Here is a 16868-nt window from a genome sequence, read left to right on the forward strand (position 1 = left end):
TGAATGACAGTCATCCAATATGCTTTAATAGAAATAAGGCCATGCTCATTAAAAAATAAATGTGTCCTCCCTCATCATAAACAGCACTGACCGCCACTGGTTTGCAAGGTACTGGATACATTTGTTTTCAGCAACAGTCAGGTATTTTGTTGGAAACTAACATTTTGTTAGGCTTGGGGTGATCAGATATTATGAATGGAGTTAAACACAAAAGTTATTGGCTTAATTGAATTACTGATTTTATTTATTTTCTAATTTTCTCCACCCCACTTCAGATGAGTATGTCCATGAGTAATACAATTCCATCTCCTGCCATTCCTAGATCCTGTATGTGAATTATAATACAGGTAATGGCAGACTTGCACTTTGGCCACTAGATGTCTGTATTCTGCTTCTAATTTAGTGGTAGGCTTTGTGCAACAAAAGGGGATGACATTATTAGTTATCCTTTGTGACATCACAGAAGTCTGAGACACTTCAGTTGACACAGTGGCAGTATTTCTCTGACATGTTTCCCCCAAACCAACAAGGTAGGTTTTTAGGGAATTCTCAATATGGACCCATGTTGGTAGATAATCAATTCTCTCCATAATTGATCAACATTCTGCACACTTCCTGCTTTCATTAGCTCAGGCTAAAATAAATTAATATTTTCAGGGACACATCCCTCCACCCCCTCCCCAGGAATGGCATTGCCCAGCTTGCAGCACTATGTGGACAGGTTGATGTTTGAGGGCCAGTGTGCAGACTGTGCGTTGGTGAACGTCAGTACCCGCAGGGTGATGGCGGCCACTCCAGGGGGATCACTGGAACATCTGACCCGGCGTGAGATTAGGAGGATACTGGCCAGGAAGAGAGAGGACATCCAGACCCAGGGAGTGAGCCTGGGGGGGCTGCGCTGTGCCCTGGTGAGGGACAACATGGTCACCCCAGGGGAGAGGTCAATGGACCTGCGCACCAAGCACAGGCCCAGCCGGGGTGTGGCCGTGCGCCGGACACGCCATCTCCTCCTGGTGCTCCTCGGCAACAGGGGGATCAGCAGCGGATTCCTCAATCACAAGGCCTATCAGATGGCTGCATGCCTTCGCAAGGCAGGATCATCACAACTTGCTTGAATTTACTGCTTACCTGAACTCTTGCTTGGGAGGATATTCCTGTGTCATGGACAGTATGGGATATTTGACGGAGTAAACTGAGTTGAAACTGTCTAAAACTGTCTACACTGTGTCCTGTAGTTAGTGACATATTTGTGCTTCTTTAATTGTGTAGTGACCTAGAATACAGTGACCTAGTATGCAAGACAAGTACACACAAGTCTGTATGGCCAGGTCCCACATTGTCATTACAGAATTACATGGTCAGCCACAGACCAGGATAAACAGGCAATGTGACAATAACTGTCAAAAAGACAGTTAAAAAGTTAAGTGTCAGACACTCAGTTTAACAAGTAGTAGGCTAAGTATGCCTGCTGCTTGGAATACAAGACACCAATAGCAGAGTAAATACATACCCTGTCAAGAATCTTGGAGAAATGGTCACACATTGCGTTCATAACTTGCATAATAGCATAACCTGAGTCTAAGGTCTATAATATACCTTCAGAACAGAATGTATTAGAGACGTGAACAATTAAGGAAGAAATGTGACTCGTGCATGCAGTGCCTGAAATTAACACCAGGTAGAAGAAATAAAAAAGGGCATATGCTCAAAATATGACTTCAGCCCATAGTGTTTGACAAGGTGTTTGTCTACATTGGAGTGCACTTAAAAGTAACCAGCTACCGCAGGCTGACACTGTACTGGTTATTGAACTTAATTGCGTTAAACTATCGTCCCCACATTGTCTGATACTACTGCGCTGGTGGAACTAGGAACACAAGCATTTTGCTACACCCACAATAATATCTTCTAAATCAAATCAAATGTATTTATATAGCCCTTCGTACATCAGCTGATATCTCAAAGTGCTGTACAGAAATCCAGCCTAAAACCCCAAATAGCAAGCAATGCAGGTCTTGAAGCACATTGGCTAGGAAAAACTCCCTAGAAAGGCCGAAACATAGAGAGGAACCAGGCTATGAGGGGTGGCCAGTCCTCTTCTGGCTGTGCCGGGTGGAGATTATAACAGAACATGGCCAAGATGTTCAAATGTTCATAAATGACCAGCATGGTCAAATAGTAGGTCTGGGGCAGGTAGCACGTCCGGTGAACAGGTCAGGATTCCATAGCCACAGGCAGAACAATTGAAACTGGAGCAGCAGCACGGCCAGGTGGACTGGGGACAGCAAGGAGTCATCATGCCAGGTGGTCCTGAGGTATGGTCCTAGGGCTCAGGTCCTCCGAGAGAGAAAGAAAGAGAGAATTAGAGAGAGCATACTTAAATCCAGACAGGACACCGGATAAGACAGGAGAAATAATCCAGATATAACAGACTGACCCTAGCCCCCCGACCCAAACTATTGTAGCATAAATACTGGAGGCTGAGACAGGAGGGGTCAGGAGACACTGTGGCCCCATCCGATGATACCCCGGACAGGGCCAAACAGGAAGGATATAACCCCACCCACTTCACCAAAGCACAGCCCCCACACCACTAGAGGGATATCTTCAACCATCAACTTACCATTCTGAGACAAGGCCGAGTATAGCCCACAAAGATCTCCGCCACGGCACAACCCAAAGGGGGGCGCCAACCCAGACAGGAAGATCACATCAGTGATCTGTGTATGTGTATAATAAAATTAGATTTGATAAATTCACACACTTCTATTGGAAAGTTCAGTTATGAAAAACCTGTTTGGGTACTCACATGAACATGGGTGTAGTTGGCTATAGCTGACTGGAGCTCCATATGTGTGAGTACACACTTCAAGGTACTATTTAAGCACAGTAGGCTCCCACACTTAGGAGTTTATAGAGACAAGCCATCACTGTTCACTTATATATTTTTTTATACATTTTCTGCAAGTTGATTATATATTTTGTCAGTGATGTTACAGTATATGGTTCTTTGAAATAATTTAATACCATTGTTTATTGTCATGCAAAATGTAGGTTGTTTTCCAGCCAGCTAAAGAAAAAATAGGGCACATCTGTTTTGACTCAAAGTTTTCACATACAGTACTGTAGGACTAACACACACACACACACACACACACACACACACACACACACACACACACACACACACACACACACACACACACACACACACACACACACACACACACACACACACACACACACACACACACACACACACACACACACACACGCTAGGGATTAACTGATTCCCATAACTAAGCATTATAGTAAAGTGGATTATTAACAATGCTATTCTGCTCAAGAAGCAGGACTGCACTGCAGTTACCACCATAACATCTCTACACAAACAATCAGAGCACAGAATGACCATGTCTGGCCTGCCTTATTTTCCTGAATAGCTCTGGCGTCAGAGGGGGAGTTTACAAGGGGGCCCACAGAGCACCCCTGCCTATCTGGGATGGAGCAACAGAGAGGCCGCCTCCTCACCAGCCCCTTCCTTTCCCACAGTCAACAGGAAGACTGAGCTGAGTCAGAGCGGAGACCAGACAGAGAGGATCCAAACGCTCAGGAGACGGAGGACGTCTCAAAAGCTTCCAATCCAGCACAAAAAAAACGATACGTCTGAAAGAAGGAAAGAAAGAAGGAATGAACATAAGGAGTAAGAATCACAGAGAGGTGGAGAAACTCCAGTTAACGTCTCCACACAACGTCGAAGTGGAGAAATCAGACAAGAAAAGTTCCAAATACAGGGAGGGGGAGCTTCCAATGCAAACTACAAAGGAAAAGCAGAGGTTGTCTAGTATGGCTGGGCAAGTATCCAAGAGCTCAGCACAGCGACTTAGCCGAGACCTAACCTGTTCTATCTGCCTGGACCTCTTCAAGCAGCCTGTCTCCCTGCCCTGCGACCACACCTTCTGCCAGGCATGTATCGCTGGCTTCTGGACGGGCCCCAGAGGCCAGGTCCAGGGGGGGTCCGGATCCTGTCCCCAGTGCAGGAAGGTCTTCCCTGGCCAGAGCTACCGGCCCAACCGCATCGTGGGTAACATAGTGGAGAGCTACTGCCAGGGCCTGGAGGAGACAGAGGGGCTGCTGGGGGACATGGGCGTACCAGAGAGGAGCCTTGCTCCTGCCCCGTGCTGTGGCCGGCACCGAGAGGAGCTGAAGCTCTACTGTGAGGAGGACCAAGAGCTGTTGTGTCTGGTGTGTGGACTCTCTCAGGAGCACCGGAACCACAACATGGTGTGTGTCCATGAGGCACAGCAGAGATACAGGGTAAGTCCAAATTCTATTTGACTTGTGTTGCCTTGTTACACTCTTATATTTTTCAAAGAATGCTAGTAAAAGGCTTAGCTCAGAGTTAAAAAAATCAACTAAACCAAGGGTTCCAGTTGCAGGGGAAATTGAAGACAGGTGGTGCTATGGACTGAGCAGTAGAATTTTGCTTGGGGGGAATTGAAGCAAAACAAAGTTGATTTGATCAAATGTTGCACAAAAAAACAAAGTGACTTGACATCAACAACTACAATGTCAATGACTTGTCACATCACTTTACGTGTCACTTTTTTCTGTAAGACAAACTTCTCATTATTCTCCCCACATTCCCTTGTTAAAAGAGTTGCATCCAGATTGTTTCCCATAACATTCATATTCCAGCCCCACTCCAACAGCAGATTACTGTATTTACTGTAAGGCCTGGTGTAGAGAACAGAAGCCTGATGCCGACTTTGAATCATGCTGCTACTTTATTCTGGCCATGCAGGCGTCTCTCAGCAGTTCCATGGACTCTCTGAAAGGGGAGCTGAACACAGCCCTGCAGTGTGAGAGAGAGACTGAGGACGAGGTCAAGAAGCTCAAGGTGAAACGCTCAAGTATCTACAGCTTGTAACAATCTGTACATTGCACATAAACCTTGAGTGTCTCATAAACCTTGACCCTCTTGAACTAACTGCCATTGCTAATGAGCCCCCCTAAAACCCCACACACTTTCTGTCCCCCCAGGAGCACACGGCAGACCTGAAGCAGCGCATCGAGGCCCAGTTCAGCGACCTGCACCAGTTTCTGTACCAGGAAGAGAAGCTGCTGCAGGTGAAGCTGAAGACAGAGGAGCGCAGGGAGCTGATCAGGCTGGACGAACACAAGGCCCTGCTCTGTGTGGAGGTCTGCCGTCTGCAGAGGGCCCTGAATGAGATCGAGGACAAGCTGAGGGAACAGGACCCCTTTACATTGCTGCGGGTGAGAGACAGGGTAATTCTAGGCTGGTGGAATTTCACATGAGAAGTAACTCAATGAGCTTCCTTGACGGGGGAATGTGAAAAATATGTGTTTCACACTGAAAACTTTTAGGTTAGATTTTATGTTATTTTGCTTGTGCTGTTTGAAAATTATGTACTGGATGGGAGGACAAAACTAGCTTGCACACTTCTAGACATTTACATCTGCTGTAATAAGTTAGTAAGTAACCATTCTAGGCATTCTACAGGAAGGTCTTTCTGATAGCAATGAGTAGAGTAGTACTTAATTGATCCCAACATGGGAAATTCACTCGGCATTATCCTTGATAAGGACAAGACCCTTATCAATGACAAACACATAAAATACACACAATGGCCCTCCAGAGTGCAGGGAGGGACCCTTCAGGGTGGAGCACAGGCAGGATGTGGGCCCATGACCTCACTCCTGGTCAATGGTGAGGATAAGGAGATTATAGGGAAAGCAGGCTCAGACCCAGGGACTTTCCCCCAACCACTGGGAGATCCCACACGGCCGCGATAGCGTGAGCTCAGACACTGATGTCATGTGGAAAACAGCTTTCTCTCATTTTACCCACTGCCAAAACTAATCAGCACACTCTCCCCTCTGTTTTTCCTGTCTCGTCCCAGAATATCAAGACCCTGGTCCAGAGGTGAGTGCGTGATGGGACGTGGGACGTTTTAGATTATTATTCCATGATGGAGTTTTCATGTTTCTGATATGTATTGTCTGAAGCTTGTGTTGCCTTTGGCAGGCCGACTCCCAAGTTTGAAAAGCCTACTCTCACGGCCCCCAGTCTGTGTGAGGGTCGGTTCGCAGGGCCCCTGCAGTACCGAGTGTGGAAATCACTGAAAGGAAGCATCTACCCAGGTACTGTAAGGCATTAACCTTTAGAGTGGAGGCTTGCTGAGGGGAGGAAGGCTAATAATAATGGTTGTTATGGAGTCAATGGAATGGTATCAATCACATGGAAGCCACGTTTGATACAATTCCAATGACTCCATTCCAGCTATTATTATGAGCTGTCCTCCCCTAAGCTGCCTCCACTGAACCTTTAGTAGAGTGACTGACAATTACAGCACTCAGGAGCAATAATTCAGGAGCTTTCAGCAAATATTTTTCCTCTGCAACATACATGAATTGCCCAGAATTGACTACTTGACAGTTGTTTTGTTATTTAGAATGGAAAGTTGAAACTGCTACAGGGAATTATACTGTGTTCACATTGTCAAATCAAATCAAATGTTATTTGTCACATACACATGGTTAGCAGATGTTAATGCGAGTGTAGCGAAATGCTTGTGCTTCTAGTTCCGACAATGCAGTAATAACCAACGAGTAATCTAACAATTCCACAACTACTACCTTATACACACAAGTGTAAAGGGATAAATAATATGTACATGAAGATATATGAATGAGTGATGGTACAGAACGGCATAGGCAAGATGCAGTAGATGGTATAGAGTACAGTATATACATATGAGATGAGTAATGTAGGGTATGTAAACATAAAGTGGCATAGTTTAAAGTGGATAGTGATACATGTATTACATAAAGATGGCAAGATGCAGTACATGATATAGAGTACAGTATATACATATATATATGAGATGAGTAATGTAGGGTATGTAAACATTATATTAAGTGGCATTGTGGCTAGTGATACCATTTTTTACATCAATTCCCATCAATTTCCATTATTAAAGTGGCTGGAGTTGAGTCAGTATGTTGGCAGCAGCCACTCAATGTTAGTGGTGGCTGTTTAACAGTCTGATGGCCTTAAGATAGAAGCTGTTTTTCAGTCTCTCGGTCCCTGCTTTGGTACACCTGTACTGACCTCGCCTTCTGGATGATAGCGGGGTGAACAGGCAGTGGCTCGGGTAGTTGTTGTCCTTGATTATCTTTATGGCCTTCCTGTGACATCGGGTGGTGTAGGTGTCCTGGAGGGCAGGTAGTTTGCCCCCGGTGATGCGTTGTGCAGACCTCACTACCCTCTGGAGAGCCTTACGGTTGTGGGCGGAGAGCCTTACGGTTGTAATGCTTTGTATCTGTGTCATGGCATGTAAAATCATGCAATACCTAACTTGACCAACTAATTTTCCCTTATTCTCAGTTCCGGCCGCCATCACCTTGAATTCGAGCACGGCCAACCCCTGGCTTAGCCTGACCTCGTCCCTCACCTGTGTCCGCTACCAGACCTTCAACCACTCTGTCCAGGACAACCCCAACCGCTTCAATGCTGCATTGTCCCTGTTGGGCAGTCAGGGCTTCACCTATGGCCGCCACTACTGGGAGATAGAGGTCTACAGCAGCACTGTGTGGACCGTGGGTGTGGCTAGAGAAACTGTATCGAGGAAGGGAGTAATCAAAGCCTTGCCGGCCAATGGCTTTTGGACCCTGTCCCTGTCCTATGGAATACAGTACATGGCCTGTACATCGCCCCCTACTGTGCTTTCACTGGAGGAGCCTCTGGCTAGGATAGGGGTATATCTGGATTATAAGAGGGGTCTGGTGTCTTTCTACAATGCAGAGAGCATGACTCATCTCTATACGTTCCGTGAAACCTTCACAGAGACGTTGTACCCCTACTTCAATCTGGGATTCCTGGATAAAGTGCATGAGAATGAGCCCCTCAAAGTTTTCCTTCCCAAAATCTGACAGATGTGGCACTTATCTATTCCCCACAAAGCCTGAGGCCATCCTTACACTGGTGTGGTGCTAAAATACCCTCAGAATCTAACTGTTAGATTATAAGCTATATATATTATATTATATTATATATATTATATATAGCTATTATATTGTTTGAGATGTTAGAGACAGTAAGCAGGCCAACTGTAAATAATACATTTTTCAAATGTAATCTTGATGTGGGCCAGAGTTTCACCATCAAGGTTTGTTAAATGTATGCGCAATAACCTTTTGCAATATTACAGTGTAAATTGTACGTGACTGGCGTAAACAGAATGATGAATACAAAATTGCCTTATCGTGTACAATGTAAAGGCAGTTCAATATTTTGAGACATAAATGGGCCAACTATTTTAATAAGTAATCTTCAATGCATAATAATAATATTTTAGTGAATTGTGGATATCATCAGTATTTCAAACGTTCACCTCACAATACTGTACCATTCAAAATAAATAAGAATTTGTTTTGTGTCTCTGTGTTGAAATAGAACCTGATATTTGATCTGGATAGTCTCAGCACAAACAGTAACAGGCATAAACACACTTCTGCATGGTGGATTTGTGCATATCAGAGCCCAGGAAAGAGGAATATCATTAAGACGTCATTTGAAAAGAGTTTTCTGTGTGGTTGTGTCAGTCTTTCTTCCTGTGATCCTTTTGGCTTAGCCTACAGTACATTGAACCGAGCTGAGTAATGCGTCAAAAATATTGGAGTACAATTGATGGACCATTTCCAAGAAATCCCTGACTAATCAAGAAAGAGAGGGAGAGAGCGAGCGAGCAGTTTAAACCTGCACAGTGATTTTTTGTGTGTGTACCATTAGCAGTAGCACTTTGAGGAAAACATTCTCATTCCACCATGCAGGCTGATACAACCCACACACATCAGGAGTGGTCCCGTGTGACTCAGTTGTTAGAGCATGCCGCTCGCAACACCAAGGTTGTGGGTTCGATTCACACAGGAGATCAGTATGAAAATGTGTCTTGAGTATTTGGACAAATTCACTTTTCAGTGAATTAAAGTAGTATTTTTTGGTCCCATATTCCTAGCACGCAATGAATGCATCAAGCTTGTGATGCATTTTCAGTTTATTTTAGTTGTGTTTCAGATTATTTTGTGCCCAATATAAATGAATGGTAAATAACGTATTGTGTCATTTTGAAGTGCCTTTCATTGTAAATAAAAACATAATTTGTTTCATAACACTTCTACATTAATGTGGATGCTACCATGATTACTGATAACCATGAATAATGATGAGTGAGAAAATGAAAGAGTGATAAATATCAAACCCTCCAAAAAATGTTAACCTCCCCTGTTATTGGTAATAGTGAGAAGGTAGCATGTTTTGGGGGTATAATCTTTGTGCCTCTGTAACTTTCACACTCATTATTTCGGATTGATTCAGGATAATCCATAATCATGATAGCATCGACATTAATGTAGAAGTGCTTGTAAACATATTCTATTCTTATTCACAATAAAAGTGACTCCAAAATGACACAATACATTATTTACCATTCATTTCTATTAGGCACAAAATAATCTGAAACAACCAAAGCAAACTACAAATGCATCCAACAAGTTTGTAGAGTCACAAGCTTGATGTAGTAATTGTGCGCTAGGAATATGGGACCAAATACTACAATGTTTGACTACTTTAATATGTTATAAGTGAATTTGTCCAAATACTTATGACACCTTCAAATGGGGGGACTAGATACATTAAGCGCTTCAATTTTTAAACGGTAAAAGAGATATTTACGAAAATACCCTCAAATAAAAGGTGACATTCTGAACTGTCACCTCATATATAACATTTGGTCTTAAATCCAAAATGGATTGTAGAGCCAAATGAAATGTTTTAGCTTCACTATCCAAATAAATACAGTTGAAGTCGGAAGTAAACCAAAAACCACATACACCTTAGCCAATGTCACGCCCTGGCCATAGAGAGGCTTTTTATGCAGCTGTCTATCGTTGTCTCTGATTGAGAACCATACTTAGGTACCCTTTCCCCCACCTGTTTTGTGGGAAGTTAACTTTGACTTTGTTCAGGGCACATAGCCCAAAGCGTCACGGTTTTGTTCTTTGTTTTGTCGGTGTCATTTTTAATAAAAATAAAATGTACGCTTACCATGCTGCACCTTGATCCAGTCCTTCAGCCAGCCGTGACAGCCAAAAACAGTTCAACTCAGTTTTTCACAATTCCTGACATTTAATCAAAGTAAAAACTCACTATCTTAGGTCAGTTAGGATCACCACTTTATTTTAAGAATATGAAATGTCAGAATAATAGCAGAGAGTGATTTATTTCAGCTTTTATTTATTTCATCCAATTCCCAGCGTGTCAGAAGTTTACATACACTCAATTAGTATTTGGTAGCATTGCCTTCAAAATGATTGAACTTTGTCACGACTTCCGCCGAAGCCGGGCCCTCTCCTTGTTCGGGCTGGGTTTGGCGGTTGACGTCACCGGTCTTCTGGCCATCGACGCTCCACTTTTCATTTTCCATTTGTTTTGTCTTGGTTTTCCGCACACCTGGTTCACATTCCCTCATCTGACTAAATGTATTTTACCCTCTGTTGCCCCCATGTCTGTGTGTGGAATTGTTTTTTTTGTTACGTGTGGTTCGCGCCGGGTATGTGTTTGACCCGTGTGTTTTGTTTATTGTACCGTTTGTGGACTTTGGGCGTTATTGCTATTTTCCTGGGGCATGAATAATGTGCGCCTGTTATTACCCATCTCTGCTCTCCTGCACCTGACTTACCTTCAATCAGTTGCGCACATCGTGACAAACTTCAGTCAAATGTTTTGGGTAGCCTTCCACAAGCTTCCCACAGTAAGTTTGAGTCAGGTTTGTAGGCCTTCTTGCTCGCACACGCTTTTTCAGGTCTACCCAGAAATGTTCTATAGGATTGAGGTCGGGGCTTTGTGATGGCCTCTCCAATACCTTTGCTGTCCTTAAGCCATTTTGCCACATCTTTGGAAGTATGCTTGGGTTCCTTGTCCATTTGGAAGACCAATTTGTGACCAAGCTGATGTCTTGAGATGTTGCTTCAGTAATTTCCCTACCTCATGATGCCATCTATTTTGTGAAGTGCACCAGTCCCTCCTGCAGCAAAGCATCCCCACAACATGATGCTGCCACCCCCGTGCTGGTGTTCTTCGGCTTGCAAGCCTCCCCCGTTTTCCTCCTAACATCATTATGGCCAAACAGTTTTATTTTTGTGTCATCAGACCAGAGGACATTTGTCCAAAAAGTACGATCTTTGTCCCCATGTGCAGTTGTAAACCGTAGTCGGGCTTTTTATGGAGGTTTTGGAGCAGTGGTTTCTTCCTTGCTGAGCGGCCTTTCAGGTTATGTCGATATAGGACTCGTTTTACTGTGGATATAGATACTTTTGTACCTGTTTAATCCAGCATCTTCACAAGATCATTTGCTGTTGTTCTGGGATTGATTTGCACTTTTCACACCAAAGTACTTTAATCTCTAGAAGACAGAACGAGTCTCCTTCCTGAGCGGTATGATGGCTGCATGGTTCCATGGTGTTTACACTTGCATATTATTCTTCGTACAGATGAACGTGCTACCTTCAGCGTTTGGAAATGTATCCCAAGGATGAACCAGACTTGTGGATGTCCACCATTTTTTTTACAAAGATCTTGGCTGATTTCTTTAGATTTTCCCATGATGTCAAGCAAAGATACACTGAGTTTGAAGGTAGGCCTTAAAATACATCCACAGGTACACCTCCAATTGACTCAACTGATGTAAATTAGCCTATCAGAAGCTTATAAAGCCGTGGCATTTTCTGGAATTTTCCAAGCTGTTTAAAGGTACAGTCAACTTAGTGTAGGTAAACTTCTGATCCACTGGAATTGTGCTACAGTGAATTATAAGTGAAAAAATCCATCGGTAAACAATTGTTGGAAAAACTACTTGCGTCATGCACCAAGTAGATGTCCTAACCGACTTGCCAAAACTATAGTTTGTTAACAAGAAATGTGTGGAGTGCTTGAAAAACGAGTTTAATTGACTCCAACCTAAGTTTAAGTAAACTTCCGACTTCAACTGTACGTAAGGGAGTCTTTATTTGGGACAAACCATAAAATCAATTGGAAAAAAACAGACCACCACCTTAATCTACAGTTATCTATATTTATTAGCCTAGCCCTTGAAAAGAATAACAACACATGTTCACTTTTCTTCTTCTGCTAACATCAATCATGTTTGTGGGGGGATCATCCCTGTTCTGCATTGCAAGACCATACTAATTACAACTGTGTGCTTAAAACAAATTTCCCCGGTTCTATCCGTCTTTCCTAATCATCAATGTGCAACCCTCAATGATACACAGTAGTGCCAAGATTTAAGTCAAGAGTAGATAGACATATTTAGGAACCAAGGCAATGTGGGAAGGTTATCTTCCCAAGAATTTAGGGCTCAGCTGGATTTCAAGTTAGGAGGTTGTTGGGGAACCTATTCCCTAAAACCCTGATAATCCTGTATCCTATACAGTTATACCACCATCCCACTGATCCTTACAGGCCTGTGGGATCCTTTTTGTTATATTGAGGAAATGACAAACTTTTGGGGAATTCATTTCAGATCTCCCACACATATCCACTCTCTCGTCCACCCTCCCTAATCTAGATGATACAAACTTGAAAACGCTCTCTACTGCTGCATGGCTTGACTCCTTACAGCTGGCTTTGGGCGGAGTGGGGTATGGGGGGGGCAACTATCCAAGCATCCGCTCCTCTTAGGGAACTGGGAGTGTCAACACTTTGGGGTGCACAGTCTCCTCCTCTTAAGTCTTGGTAAAGAGGGGTTCACTTGCTTGTGTGCAATGTGTCTTGGAACTTTGTGCTCATGTACCGTACATGGAAGCCCTTCTTATTGATGGTATCATCCGAATGGAACTTTATAACAATGGCATCCCCAGCAGAGTAGATTTCCTCAGGAGGCTGGAAGATAAATAAAAAGAGAGAGAGAGAAAGATGAACTTATACCTCTACATTTAAGTAGGCAAACACCCCTGGCATTTTGTCAATGCACTATATATGTACAGTAGTTGTTACAGTCTAGTAGGTGTACTGAAACCTTTTGTTGTCCTTACCCCAGATCCACAGTAGCGACCAAGCCTTGGGGCCTTGACATCAGCACCATCAAATAGTTCAATGTAGTCATAGCCACAGTCTGCCTCTTCCTCAATCTCAAAGGTTTCGAAGATGAGCTCTACTCCATAGCCCTTCTCAGCGGATACCACCCACTGGCAGTCAGACGCCCCTGGGTAGTTGTTATCCCCAAATTGGGCGTGCGAATAAAGATCTTTGGTCTTGACCTCAGCTTTCAGGCTTCCTCCACATTCTGAGAACTCACAGCCACAAAAAAAGAGACAGAGCCTCAGAGAAGGAACTCATTGAGATATGGAATGTCCAATTTATCAACAAATAATTCTCTGAAAGGCAGTGTTTCTCCTCTACATTCCATGTGGGATTCTATAACATTATACCCATCTGAAAAAGCTGACCTGTTGTCCCTTTGATTTCTTTGTTGAAAGAGACCAAAAACCACAAACCCAGGTGGCAACATGGGCATTGTCATCATACCAATGAATTCATATCTCATTATTTTGGGTCCTGACAAAAAATGTAGATGTTGTCAAGCTGCCTGCTGAATCACACATTACAAACATAATGTACTGTACGTTAGGGATAATATAATACCAAGACAAGATGAGAATCAAAAACCAGAGACATTGACATCAGCATACGAGAATACATTTGCATCAGTAGACACAGAGAGATAATCATTAATGATGGAGGTAAACAATGGTCCCATGATCAAATCCTTGTTGCACATCCTTTTCAACCTCCCAGTAATTAGAGTTGTCTTTGGGAAAAAGTAAGCCTTTTTGATTGATCTGAGGGACAAAATTAGTCCCAACTGGATCAAAGGCCTTGGTAAGATGAATGAATACCACTTAACTGGTCTGCTGGAGTTAATGGATTATTATTATTGTTACGCTCCCCAGTTTCTGTGTTGTGGGTTTGTATGTGTGTATAATTCAGGAAATGGCTTCCTGGAATCCTAAAGCAGCTGATTGGTCGACCCCATCGCTGATTGGAGCTCTGACCCCTCCACCTCATCAGGGGAAACAGCTGTCTCTTCAATTAAGAATGCCTTCTCCAGCTTGATAAAAGCCAGTGTTCCTCCCTCAGGGAGGAGAGCTTATTTTTATGTCCTGTGTTGGTTGTTGGTCAGTGAAAGTTTGGTTATTATTTTGTAGCCACTCCTTCAGAGGTTTGTGTATGCCAAAAGGACTTAGTGTTTTTGGTTAATTGAAATTGTTCACGTAAATGATTCAGTTTAATTTGTTTCCAGGGAAGAGGAACGCACTTGGGAGTATTTGGGCAAGAGGCATACGGGCATACATAACCCATAGTATTTAATCTGTCAATGCACACTATGCAAGACCTGGGTGGACCACCCCATGTATTTTGGTTAGCGTGCCGGGTGGTGCTAAAGGTTAGGTAAGAAGTGGTAAGGTAGGAGGGGACTCCTTAATTTTACTTTCTTTGCTTTGGTTCCGTCCAGCCCCCTTTCCCCATTTTACTGTGTTAAGGAATATTAATTTCCCTGTAAATGGTATTTTTCTCTGCCTCTGTCGTCCTTCCCAGCACCTACAATCACATACTTTTTCACTTCACTGGGAGTTGAGATGTAGCAGGTTGATGCGTTCCATCCTCCAAGAGGCGTACGTAACATTTATTATCAATATCTTAAATAGGTTATGGCAGTGGATTGACCAGACCTACATGGAAAAAGGTTGAATAATGTATTATACAATGAATATTAGTTGACTATTCTCATCTCTCTGAAATCAAAACAACATGTTAGCAGTTCAACCATATACCTGTGTGCACCAATGAGCATTATCCATTTCAATCCTTTTCTTTCTGGTATCACAAAATGCTAATGCCAGTGTATGTGTCACCCACCTGCACTGTGTGAAGCCTCAAAGCCTCTCTTCTGGACTGAGTTATCAGAGAAGAAGCGCATAAACATCTCATTGCCGCTGGAGATGACTGGCGAGGGTTTCTTGATGCCACAGAAGCGTCCCAGACTGGGGGCCTGGCCATCCTGCCCATCGTAGATCTCCAGGTGGTCGTAGGCACACTCCAGGTGAGCCTCCATGTCGATCTCATTGAAAACCTTTAAAAGTGAATGTAGATTCAGTGAGGTAGGTGGTGAGCTATTAACAACAGTAATAATCTGCATGACCCAACTTCCACTAATGACTATGTACCGTTATAATGTAAATTGTAAGCATTACATAAGAGGTGTCTTTAAAACTATGCCAATCCCTACATATATTTACATTTCTACCTCAATTACCTTGTACTCCTGCACATCAACTCAGTACTGGTACCCTGTGTATATAGCCAAGTTATCGTTACTCATTGAGCATTTATTCCTGGTGTTATTATTTTTCTATTATTTCTCTCTCTGCATTGTTGGGAAGGGCCCGTAAGTAAGCATTTCACTGTTAGTCTACACCTGTTGTTTACAAAGCATGTGACAAATCAAATTTGACTTGGTTTGATCATGACACAGCAGTAAACATACGATTTTGATGCGGTGGCCTGGGGTGGTGGAGAGGGCCCAGGTACAGGCCTTCTTGCTGGGGTATTTGTCAGGCCAGTTGGGGCTGGTGATGGTGCCTAACACAATGCTCACCACATGATCACAGCCAGCTGAAAGATAAACATGGCTGATTCAATCAGTAATCTAAGAGGACATATCCTATCCCCAACTTTTTGATGTCATAATCCATGTAAAATAGGATGTCAATGGCTGTATGTAAATACTGGATGGATAAATATGGATAGGTACATGTATGAACAGAAATAGCTCTATGTAAATGTATGGATAAATCCATTAAAATAGGAGTTATTCTGTACCTTCCTTGCAGTCATGTTTATTGTCATGCAGCACAAAGCCACTACGACACTGACAACTGTAGCTCCCGAAGGTATTGACACACTCTTGTTGGCAGCCTCCGTTCTCCTTAGAGCACTCGTCCTTGTCTGCATGGGAAGAGAACATTGTCAGAAATTGCTAAACCTACCTACAGTAAACCCTTTGACACTAGACTGTTCGAGCCATTGACCATATACTTTAAATGTATGTTTGATGCAAAAAAAAAATGTTTCAAGGCTTACCAGAGAAGAATTGGGCTTTGAAGCCTTTCTTTGACACTGTGTTGTCTGATTTGAACTCAATGCGCATGTTGTTGTATTGGGAGGTGACGGTTTCTGGTTTCTCAGTTCCACAAAACTTCCCATGAAGCCTGGAGTCAGCGGTCAGTCCACTCCTCACCTCCACATAATCATATTTACACACCTGAGGGAAGAAGAGACCACATAGGACATGTCAGACACACCTCAAGAGGCACTGGAGCAAGTACTATGTAATAACTCCAAGTAAACCACAGCGCACACACACACCGGCTTACAGGACTAGACAATAATTTCCCTCATGAGCAGAGATCTTCATGGTCACCTTCACTGTGAAGTCATTGTAAATGCCCATTCCTGCCCACTCACAACATCTGTAAGCGTCATAGGCTATTATGCTTACATCGTTGCCCTCGGTCTCAAAGACATCAAACAGCAGGGTGATGTGGTAATGTGTGGGGGCCACCAGCTGCCAAACACAGTTCTTGTTGGGGGGGTATTCTTTGGGCCAGCCGGGGGTGTTGATGGAGCCATTAAGCTTGGTAATGAAGCCTCCACACGCAGCTGCTGGGAGGATACAGAGCTGACATTAGGGGTGGCCACGAGGCAACAACTCAAACCACATAAC

General features: G+C 43.4%; 3 protein-coding genes across 6 annotated transcripts in view; 2 read left to right on the plus strand and 1 right to left on the minus strand.

Annotated features, from left to right (window-relative positions):
- Positions 1-686: 686 nt before the first annotated feature.
- Positions 687-1115, plus strand: LOC127906506 (profilin-2-like). Its single transcript, XM_052458724.1, has one exon. It carries the CDS (start codon positions 687-689, stop codon positions 1113-1115), a length of 429 nt encoding a protein of 142 aa, XP_052314684.1.
- Positions 1116-3539: 2424 nt separating this feature from the next.
- Positions 3540-8464, plus strand: LOC118375827 (zinc-binding protein A33-like). Its single transcript, XM_035762438.2, has 6 exons — positions 3540-4317; positions 4805-4900; positions 5044-5277; positions 5925-5947; positions 6050-6165; positions 7412-8464. The coding sequence occupies exons 1-6, from the start codon at positions 3691-3693 to the stop codon at positions 7954-7956; spliced, it is 1641 nt and encodes a 546-aa protein (XP_035618331.1). The 5' UTR covers positions 3540-3690; the 3' UTR covers positions 7957-8464.
- A 3607-nt stretch (positions 8465-12071) lies between these two features.
- Positions 12072-16868, minus strand: part of LOC118375825 (bone morphogenetic protein 1-like) — a 51945-nt gene continuing 47148 nt past the window's right edge. For 2 of the 4 annotated variants that reach the window (XM_035762432.2, XM_035762435.2), the window contains 7 exons: positions 16644-16807; positions 16226-16406; positions 15965-16090; positions 15630-15757; positions 15002-15215; positions 13117-13367; positions 12072-12964 (listed from right to left, as the gene is read on the minus strand). In XM_035762432.2, the coding sequence (XP_035618325.1) occupies positions 12830-12964; positions 13117-13367; positions 15002-15215; positions 15630-15757; positions 15965-16090; positions 16226-16406; positions 16644-16807 (1199 nt within the window). In that variant the 3' untranslated portion in view covers positions 12072-12829. Of the gene's footprint in view, positions 12965-13116; positions 14815-15001; positions 15216-15629; positions 15758-15964; positions 16091-16225; positions 16407-16643; positions 16808-16868 lie in introns of those variants that run through there. The other 2 variants (XM_035762433.2, XM_035762436.2) reach the window with 2 other exon arrangements.

This window comes from Oncorhynchus keta, chromosome 12 (genome assembly GCF_023373465.1).
Source record: "Oncorhynchus keta strain PuntledgeMale-10-30-2019 chromosome 12, Oket_V2, whole genome shotgun sequence".
Lineage (NCBI taxonomy): Eukaryota > Metazoa > Chordata > Actinopteri > Salmoniformes > Salmonidae > Oncorhynchus > Oncorhynchus keta.

What these genes read in the sequence shown, in the direction of transcription:
- LOC127906506 (XM_052458724.1), top strand. Translation starts at nt 687, where the DNA reads ATGGCATTGCCCAGCTTGCAGCACTATGTGGACAGGTTGATGTTTGAG.
- LOC118375827 (XM_035762438.2), top strand. Translation starts at nt 3,691, where the DNA reads ATGAACATAAGGAGTAAGAATCACAGAGAGGTGGAGAAACTCCAGTTA. An exon ending in ACGAGGTCAAGAAGCTCAAG is followed by an intron (nt 4,901 to 5,043) that starts GTGAAACGCTCA and finishes CTGTCCCCCCAG; the next exon opens with GAGCACACGGCAGACCTGAA. An exon ending in ATCAAGACCCTGGTCCAGAG is followed by an intron (nt 5,948 to 6,049) that starts GTGAGTGCGTGA and finishes TGCCTTTGGCAG; the next exon opens with GCCGACTCCCAAGTTTGAAA.